Below are 10,785 nucleotides of genomic sequence, written 5' to 3' on the forward strand. Positions count from 1 at the left end.
TTGAGTTTGTTCAAACCCAAGTCCATTGTGGCAGTGATGCCATGCAACCATCTCATCCTCTGTCACCCTCTTCTCCTCTTGCCCTTAGTCTTCCCCAGCATCACGGTCTTTTCCAATGAGTCAGCTCTTCTCATCAGGTGGCCAAAGTATTGGAGTTTCAGCTTCAGCATCAGTCCTTCCAATGAATATTCAGGACTGATTTCCTTTAGGATTAACTGGTTTGATCTCCTTGCTGTCCAAAAGTCTTCTCCAGCACCACAGTTTGAAAGAATCAGTTCTTAGGCACTCAGCCTTCTTTATGGTCCAACTCTCACATCTGTACATCACTACTGGAAAAACCATAGCTTTGACTATATGGACCTTTGTTGGCAAAATGATGTCTCTGCTTTTGAACACATTGTTTAGGCTTGTCATTGTTATTCTTCCAAGAAGAAAGCATCTTTTAATTTCGTAGATGCAATCACTGTCTGAAGTGATTTCAGAGCCCAAGAAAATGAAATCTGAGACTGTTTCCTCATTTTCCCCATGTATTTGCCATAAAGTGATGGCAATGGATGCGATGATCTTAGTTTTTTGAATGTTGAATTTTAAGCCAACTTTTTTACTCTCCTCTTTCACCTTCATTAAGAGGCTCTTTAGTTCCTCTTCACTTTCTGCCATTAAAGTGGTATCATTTGCATATCTGAAGTTGTTGATATCTCTTCCAGGAAACTTGATTGCAGCTTGAGGTTCATCTAGCCCAGCACGTCACATGATGTCCTCTGCATATGAGTTAAATAAGCAGTGTGATAATATACAGCCTCAATGTACTCCTTTCCCAGTTTTTAACCAGTCCATTATTCCATGTTCAGTTCTAACTGCTGCTTCTTGTCTTGCATACAGGTTTCTCAGGAGGCAGGTAATGTGGACTGGTATTTCATCTCATTAAGAATATTTCACAATTTGCTGTGATCCACACAGTCAAAGGCTTTAGCATAGTCAATGAAACAGAAGGAGATTTTTTTTTTTAATTCCCTTTCTTTTTCTATGATCCAGTGTATGCTGGGAATTTGATCTCTGGTTTCTCTGCCTTTTCTAAAGAAGTTCCTGGTTCACATACTGCTGAAGCCTGGCTTGAAGGATTTTGAGCAAAATCTTGCTAGCATGTGAAATGAGTGCAATTGTACAGTAATTTGAACATTCTTTGGCCTTGCCTTCCTTTGGGATTGGAATGAAAACTGACCTTTTCCAGTTCTGTGGCCACTGCTGAGTTTTCCAAATTTGCTGGCATAATGAATGTAGTGTGTTAACAGCATCATCTTTTAAGATTTGAAATAGCTCAGCCAGAATTCCATCATTGCCACTAGCTTTGTTTGTAGTGATGCTTCCTAATATCCTCTTGACTTCACACTTCAGGATGTCTGGCTCTACATGAGTGATCACACCATCATGGTTATCTGGGTCATTAAGACCTTTTTTGTATAGTTCTTTTGTGTATTCTTGCTACATTTTCTAAATCTCTTCTGCTTTTGTTAAGTCATTGCCATTTTCGTCCTTTATTGTGCCTATCTTTGTATGAAATATTCCCTTGGTAGCTCCAGTTTTCTTAAAGAGTTCTCTAGTCTCCCCCATTCTATTGTTCTGGATACTGCCCCCCCCGCAAAAAAAAAAACAAGAGAAAAAATTGAAAATATATTCTCACAAAGACATTTGTATACTCATGTACAGAACAGTATTCATTATAGCTAAAACATGAAAACAACCCAAGTGTCCATTAAAAGATAAATGGGTAATCAAGATGTGGTATACACATGACATGGAATTTGTTCAGACTTATAAAGAAATAAAATTCAGATACATGCAGCAACATGGAAGAATCTTGAGGTCATTATGGTAAGTGAGATAAACCAGTCAAAAGTAGACAAATACTATATGATCCCACTTATATAATATATTCAGAGTAATCAAAATAATAGAAACAGAAAGTAGGCTGGTGTTTGTCAGGGGCTGGGGAGAAAGAGCATAGGGACTTATTGTTTAATGGGTATGTAATTTCAGTTTTACAAGAAAAAAGTTATGGAAATTGATGATGGTGTTGGTTTCACAGTGTTATGAAAGTATTTATACCACTTCACTATACACTTAAAAGGTTTATGGTGGAATATTTTAAGGTATGTATGTATATTTTACAGCAATACAAATTGAATAAAAATATAAGAAGTGGTGACACGGGTGAAAAGGTACAGTGAGATGCACAAGCATATAAAGACTTACTCCTGAGACCCTTAGCATCTGGCCCAAGTCATTGTATATTGTAAAGGATATACAGAAGGCCAAAACCCAAGCCATCTGTTTGAATTTTATAAAAGCACGACTTGGCATTTCCACCCAGATGAGACCGCTAGTGCCATCTGCCTTACAGCCAGCAGATGGTGCATTTTTGAGTTGAATTATCCCCATTTAACTGATTGTCTCCATTACCTCTCTCCTTTACCCAATCTCAGATGCAAAGCTAAGCTCTAGATCCTTGCCAAACTTCTCTTGCCAATGAAGCACACAGTTTATATCTTAAGTCCTTGCACACAGATTGGTTTACCTGGGTTTCCTCACAACAGAATCAGCAATCTTACTGTTCACATTTCACATTAATTGATTATTGATAAATAATTCCATATATTAATTTAAAACATAATGATTTTCTGTTTTTCCTGGCTTCCTTATTTCTATAATCACAAATTAAAATGGAAATCTTTCTTGCTATTGCTGTATCTGGATATTTTGGGGCCAGATATAAATTAATTTACTTATCCACTTATTCACCAATTATTGATAATCTATTACATGCCAAGGCAAAATTCTAGCAGTTGGAAATACAAAAATGAACAAAGAGTTAAATCCTTGTTCTTATGAAACTTACATTCTGTTGGGAGAATCAGATATATAACAATGATAAATGGATAGATACATAAATAACAGATTGATAGATGTTAGTGCGAATGCTAAGTAGAAAAATAAAGCAAGGTAACTGAGTAGAGGATACTTCAAATAGGTGTGGATGTCTAGGTTTAAAGCTAAGTCTCAGGAATTAATAATATGGAGCAACAAACCTTGCTTTTAGTAATTATTCCTCTTGCTTTTAGTAATTTAGTTTATTGAATGCTTTACATACATGATTCTTACTATTACCTCCACTTTAATAAGGAATAAACTGAGACTTGGGGAAAGTAAAATGTTTTAAAACATCAAGATCACAGGGCTAATAAAGGGCAGTGAAAGTGTTATTCACTCAGCTGAGTCCGGCCCTTTGTGACCCCATGGACTGTAGCCTGCCAGGTTCCTCTGTCCATGGAATTCTCCAGGTAAGAATACTGGAGTGGGTAACCATTCCCTTCTCCAGATCCAGGGATTGAACCTGGGTCTCCTGAACTGCTGGCAGATTCTTTACCATCAGAGCCACCAAGGAACTTGAGTTTAAATCCTGTCTCTGCCATTAATAAAGAGCAGAGATGGGATTTAAATTCAGGTTTTCCTGAATTCCAAGCCCATGCTCCCACTACTGAACTATGCTGGATATTTCCTTTATTAAATTATTTTGTACATACTTAACCAGGACGGCTCATAAGCTATGTTGCCTCTTTCAGTTCCAGTGTCTCATCCTCTCTTCACCTTCAGTCCTGCTGTGCCCCAGGCTGTGGCGGGAGATGTGTTAGAGCTTCGCTGTGAGGCCCAAAGAGGTTCTCCCCCAATCCTGTACTGGTTTTATTACAAGAATGTCACGCTGGGGAGCAGAGAGGCCCCCTTTGGAGGAGGAGCATCCTTCAACCTCACTCTGATGGCAGAGCATTCCGGAAACTTCTCTTGTGGGGCTGACAATGGCCTAGGGATACAGCACAGTGAGATGGTGATACTAAGCATCATAGGTAGGTTGGTGGTACCTGGGCTACAGGTTACATTTATAGTCAATAAAATATTTCTCCAATAGACTGTACAAATCCTCCCAATGTCAAAGAGTTATTAACATGAAACCAAGGCTTGGGGCTTCTGGAGATTGGTACTGATTTCATGGGGACAGGGGAGGGAAAAGAAATAAATTTTAATGTTAGATTCTGGCAATCACTTTCCCTGTGCTATTATTTTGAAAATTACAAATTATACTGGAAATGATTCCAACTGAGAAATCAGAACCTGGCAAAAACCTGTCCTAATATATAGCTAGTCCCACACCTACATAGTTTTTGTCTGGATGAAATATATTTGGCACTGAACTCAAGTAGAGGTCTCTTCACTTAGGACCACCCAGTAACAAAACAACCCTTATCACTGAGGGAGTCACTGCAGGGCTACTGAGCATCCTTGGCCTTGCTGTTACTGCTGCTCTGGTGTGTCACTTCAGGACCCAAAGGAATTCAGGTAAGTGGCTATATCTCACTCTTTGATGTTGTGACTTTTGCCATTGCTATTATTATTTCGACTTGTGTAGTGCATCCTACAAAGGTTGATTATTCTTTTCCAAGTACTGATCACACAGATTGGCAGAGATAAAAAGGCATAACAAATTTCTTAATGAAGTTGTTAGTCCACGTGTTTCATTTGAGTTTTAAATCAGAGAGTAGAGTTTTGTTTCCATTCAAAAATTAGAAAGTTAAGTATTTACTGTTCCAACCTCAGTCCAAAGCTTAGTGAAAATAAAAAGAATGAAATAGAAAGTCCTTCATCTGTAACAACAGAAATAAACAATAGCCATAGGTACAATCCATAAACTCATATATATTTAAATAACATTTAAATATAGTGATATTTAGATAGAATTAAGATATTCTGAGAATGGACTTTAAAATTTCAGTTTCTGCTTGTTTGTGGCTACTATGTTAGTCGCTCAGCCATGTCCAACTCTTTGTGACCCTGTGGACTCTAGCCCGCCGGGCTCCTCTGTCCATGGGATTCTCCAGGCAAGAATACTGGAATGGATTACCAGTTCCTTCTCCCGGGTATCTTCCCAACCCAGGGATTGAATGGGTCTCCCACATTGCAGGCAGATTCTTTAACAACTGAGCCATCAAGGAAGCCCCTTGTTGCTAGTATATAGAAATTCAATTGATTTTTCTATGTTGGTCTCATATCCTACAACTTTGCTAAACACACTTATTAGTTCTAGTATTAGTTTTGTCGATTTCATCAGATTTTCTACATAGATGATCAAGTCATCTATGAATAAAGATAATTTTATGCCTTCCTTTCCAATCTCGATTCCTTTTATTTCTTTTTCCTTAGTGTACTGGCTAGAACCTCCTGTACAATGTTGAATAGAAGTGTTAAGAGAATACATGTCTTTGTCTTGTTCTTGAGCTTAGGGAGGGGAAAGTATTTGAACTTTCACTATTTACATATGATAATCTTAGCTGTGGATTTCTTGTAGCTACTGTTTATTAGGCTGAAGAAGTCCCTACTAATTGTAATTTACTGACAGTTTTTATAGAACAATGACAAATGCTTTCTCTACATTTAGAAAATCATATGATTTTATTTTCTAGTCTACTGATACAGAGTTTGGATTTTGAATGTTGAATGTTGAAACAGCTTTGCATTTCTGGGGTTAACCTCACTTGGTTATAATTTTTGAATTTGATTTGCTAAAATTTTGTTAAGAATGTTTGCACCTATGTTCATCAGGGATATTGGTTTAGTAGCTTTATTTCTTATCATTTCTTTTTCTGGCTGGGTGTCAAGGTAATATCCATTTAGTTATGACCTCCAGAATCTTTCATTCCTCTTTGTACATATATACATCCACATGGTATCATTTTCTCTCTGCCTAAAGGATTTCTTTTTAACATTTCTTGTAGTATGAGTTTGTTGGTGAATTTGATTGATAGTGTTGAAGTCTTCGCTATCTGTACTTTTTTTTCTCCTACTTTATTGATTATTGAGAGAATGATATTAAAATCTTCAACAATAATTGTAGGTTTTTTCATTTCTTCTTGCAATTCTATCAGATTTGCTTCATCTTGCAAACTCTTGAAACTCTATTATTAGGTGCACAAATATTTATCACTGTTATGTGTTTTTGATGAAATGACCACATTATCCCTTATGACTTTATGACCTTTTTATTCCTGGTGGTATCATTTAACCCTGAAACACTATTTGATATTAATAAAAAATTAATTAATGTATTAACTATAGGGCTTCCCTGGTGGCTCAGATAGTAAAGAATATGCCTGTAATGCAGGAGACCCAGGTTTGATCCCTGGGTTGGGAAGACCCCCTGGAGAAAGGAATGGCTAGCAACTCCAGTATTCTGGCCTAGAGAATCCCATGGAAAGAGGAACCTATATTAATATATTGATATCAAATAATATTTCAAGGTAAATTATACTACCAGGAATAAAAAGCTATGTAATTAATGTTGGGCTTCCCAGGTGGCTCAGTGGTAAAGAATCTGACTGCCAAAGCAGGAGACACAAGAGACATGGGTTTGAGACGTGGGTTTGATCCCTGGGTTGGAAAGGTCCCCTGGAGGAGGAAATGGCAACTTGCTCCAGTATTGTTGCCTGGAGAAGCCCATGAACAGAGGAGCCTGGAGGGCTACAGTCCATGAGGTTACAAAGAGCTGGACACAACTGAGCATGTATGCATATAATTAATGTTAGCTTGATATTTCTTTTTTCCACTCTTTAAAATTTTAACCTATTTGTGCTTCTATATTTAAAGCATATTTTTATAGATAGCATATGGTTAATTCTGTTTTTTATCTAATATGACAGTCTCTTTCTACTTTCTAATTTTAAAAACATTGACCATTTACAGTAATATGATTGTCGATACAGTTAGGTCCCTATGTCTATTATTTTCCTATTTGCTCTCTGCTTGTCTCATTTGTTCTTTGTTTTCCATTTCCTTTTTTTGTCTACCCTCTTGGGTATTTTTGTGATTCAATTTTATTTCCTTTGTTGGTTTATTAGCTATATAAGTCTTTGTTTTGTTATTTTAGTGGTTATTTTAAGTTATATGATATACATATCTAACTTATCAGTCTACTTACAAATGACACTGTATCACTGCATGTATAGCATAAGAATATTATCACTGTGTACTCCATTTCTCCTTTCCCTGGTACATTGTTATTACTTTTGTAAACAATCAGTTATTTTTTAAAGAAGCTTACATATAATTTAAAAATATTATACATTTACTCATACAGCTAACACTTCAATGTTCTTCATTCCTTTATCTGTATCCATATTTTCATCTGATATCATTTTTTTTTTCTGCAAAAAGATTTCTTGTAGGATGGGTCTTCTAGTGATTAATTATCTCCACTTCTGTATGACTATAAAAGTCTTTGTTTTGCATTCATTTGTGAGAAATATTTTTACTGGCATAGAATCCTAAGTTGAAAAAAAATTTTTTCTTTCAATATTTAAAAGATGTTGCTGTTCTGTCTTCCTGTGTGCATGGCTTCCGACAAGAAATCTGCCATCATCCTTGACTTGGTTCTTATGTGACTGCTTTAATTTTTCTCTCTGAATGCTTTTTGTGGATCAGAAATCTTGGGATGTATGGACTGTTTTATTCAGTGTTTTGGGTGCTGATAAGGTTTCAAGACTTTATATTTGGAACTACTAATCCTTTACTTTCTGTCTTTCTCTGTGGTATAACATGAACTCTCCTTTTCTATCAGGCCAAGTGATTCTGTTTTCCTTTTTTTTTTAAGGGCTCATACTGAAAATCAAGCAAATAAACAAATAATTGGATCTCAGTTTAATGAAAACCATCTTAATGATGGTGGCTAAGCATGTCTTCTTACTTCTACTTTCAGGTCAATCAATGGTCCTTTACCCTTCTGCTTCTTTGCATAAAAAAATGGCATCATTTCACATCATTTGTGACTGATATTTACAGCTACCTAATATTTTTTCAAATAATATTATGTATACAATTTTTATGTAGCACTAACCCTGATCAGTTCAGTTCTGTTCAGTTGCTCAGTCATGTCCGACTCTGTGATCCCATGGACTGCAGCATGCCAGGCTTCCCTGCCCAACCCCAACTCCAGAGCTTACTCAAACTCATGTCCATTGAGTCGGTGATGCCATCCAACCATCTCATCCTCTGTCGTCCCCATCTCCTCCTGCCCTCAATCTTTCCCAGCATCAGAGTCTTTTCAAATAAGTCAGTTCTCCGCATCAGTTGGCCAAAGTATTGGAGTTTCAGCTTTAGCATCAGTCCTTCCAGTGAATATTCAGAACTTATTTCCTTTAGGATGGACTGGTTGGATCTGCTTGCAGTCCAAAGGGCCCCTCAAGAGTCTTCTCCAACACCACAATTCAGAAGCATCAATTCTTTGATGTTCAGATTTCTTTACAGTCCATCTCTTACATCCATACATGACTACTGGAAAAACTATAGCTTTGACTAGATGGACCTTTGCCGGCAACATAATGTCTGCTTTTTAATATGATGTCTACGTCATAGCTTTTCTTCCAAGGAGCAAGCATCTTTTAATTTCATGGCTGCAGTCACCATCTACGGTGATTTTGGAGCCCCCCAAAATAAAGCCTCTCACTGTTTCCACTGTTTCCCCATCTATTTCCCATGAAGTGATGGGACCAGATGCCATGATCTTAGTTTTCTGAATGTTGAGCTTTAAGCCAATTTTTTTCACTCTCCTCTTTCACTTTTATCAAGAGGCTTTTTAGTTCTTCTTCGCTTTCTGCCATAAGGGTGGTGTCATCTGCATATCTGAAGTTACTTATATTTCTCCTGGCAATCTTGATTCCAGCTTGTGCTTCATCCAGCTTGGCATTTCACATGATATACTTTGCATATAAGTTAAATAAGCGGGGTGACAATATACAGCATCAACGTACTCCTTTCCCAATTTGGGACCAGTCTGTCGTTCCATGTCCAGTTCTAACTGTTGTTTCCTGACCTGCATATAGATTTCTCAGGAGACCAGTAAGGTGGTCTGGTATTCCCATCTCTTTCAGAATTTTCCACAGTTTCTTGTGATCCACACAGTCAAAGGCTTTGGCATAGTCAATAAAGCAGACATAGATGTTTTTCTGGAACTCTTTTGCTTTTTTGATGATCCAACAGATGTTGGTAATTTGATCTCTGGTTCCCTTGCCTTTTCTAAATCCAGCTTGAATATCTGGAAGTTCACGGTTCACATACTGTTGAAGCTTGGCTTGGAGAATTCTGAGCATTACTTTGCTAGCATGTGATGAGTGCAATTGTGTGGTAGTTTGAGCTTTCTTTGGCATTGCCTTTCTTTGGGATTGGGATGAAAACTGACCTTTTCCAGTCCTGTGGCCACTGCTGAGTTTTCCAAATTTGCTGGCACATTGAACGCAGCACTTTTACAGCATCATCTTTTAGAATTAGAAATAGCTCAACTGGAATTTCATCACCTCCACTAGCTTTGTTTATAGTGATGCTTCCTAAGTCCCACTTGACTTCACATTCCAGGATGTCTGGATCTAGTCCAGTGATCACAACATTGTGGGTATCTGGATCATTAAAATCTTTTTTTTTTTGTATAGTTCTTCTGTGTTCTTGCCAGCATCTTCTGCTTCTGTTAGGTCCATACAATTCCTGTCCTTTATGGTGCTCATCTTTGCCTGAAATGTTCCCTTGTTGTCTCTAATTTTCTTGAAGAGATCTCTAGTCTTTCCCATTGTATTGCTTTCCTCTCTTTCTTTGCATTGATCGCGGAGGAAGGCTTTCTTATCTCTCCTTGCTATTCTTTGGAACTCTGCATTGAAATTGGTATATCTTTCCTTTTGTCTTTACCTTTCACTTCTCTTCTTTTCTGAGCTATTTGTAAGGCCTCCTCAGACAACCATTTTGCCTTTTTGCATGTCTTTTTCTTGGGGATGGTCTTGATCTCTGCCTCCTGTACCATATCACAAACCTCCGTGTCCATAGTTCTTCAGGCACCCCGCCTATCAGATCTAATCCCTTGAATCTATTTTTTATTTTCACTGTATAATTGTAAGGGATTTGTTTTAGGTCATACCTGAATGGTCTAGTGGTTTTCCCTACTTTCTTCAATTTATGTCTGAATTTTGCAATAAGGAGTTGTTTATCTGAACCACTGACAACTCCCAGTCTTGTTTTTTCTGACTGTATAGAGCTTCTCCATCTTCAGCTGCAAAGAATATAATCAATCTGATTTTGGTATTGGCCATTTGGTGATGTCCATGTGTAGAATCTTCTCTGGGTTGTTGGAAGAGAGCATTTACTATGACCAATGCAAGGAATCTAACCCTGATAGTACTCATCATAAAATCTACCATTCATTTGGAATCTATTATATGTGATTTTTTAATGTGTCCAGTTTTGTGTACATTTGACTTCAATTCAACCACTATTGCTATAACTATATATTGAAGATGAAGAAATGAAGAATTCAAGAAGCTAGCAACCTTTCCAGATTCATATATATCTAGTAAGAATCAGAGTTAGGGCATAACTGGGGTCTCCCTAGCCCTTAAGTCCATAGTCTCTCCATTACATTTTTTTTTTAAGTCACTCAGTCATGTCTTACTCTTTGAGACCCCATGGACTATATAGTCCATGGTATTCTCCAGGCCAGAATACTGGAGTGGGTAGCCTTTCCCTTCTCCAGGGGATCTTCCCAATCCAGGGATTGAACCCAGGTCTCCTGCATTGCAAGTGGACTCTTTACCAGCTGAGCCACAAGGGAACCCCAAGAATACTGGAGTGGGTAGCCTATCCCTTCTCCAGGGGATCTTTCCAACCCAGGAATCGAACTGGGGTCTCCTGAATCACAGGTGAATT

At 37.6% G+C, this 10,785-nt stretch overlaps 1 protein-coding gene across 1 annotated transcript in view; it reads left to right on the top strand.

Moving 5' to 3' along the window:
- FCRL3 (Fc receptor like 3) overlaps window positions 1-4,521 on the top strand; it is a 36,905-nt gene extending 32,384 nt beyond the window's left edge. The window contains 2 exon segments of the mRNA XM_027526014.1: window positions 3,621-3,899; window positions 4,373-4,521. Of these exon segments, the coding sequence (XP_027381815.1) occupies window positions 3,621-3,899; window positions 4,373-4,521 (428 nt within the window).
- The last annotated feature ends 6,264 nt before the right edge of the window (window positions 4,522-10,785 follow it).

This window comes from Bos indicus x Bos taurus, chromosome 3 (assembly GCF_003369695.1).
Source record: "Bos indicus x Bos taurus breed Angus x Brahman F1 hybrid chromosome 3, Bos_hybrid_MaternalHap_v2.0, whole genome shotgun sequence".
Classification (NCBI taxonomy): domain Eukaryota; kingdom Metazoa; phylum Chordata; class Mammalia; order Artiodactyla; family Bovidae; genus Bos; species Bos indicus x Bos taurus.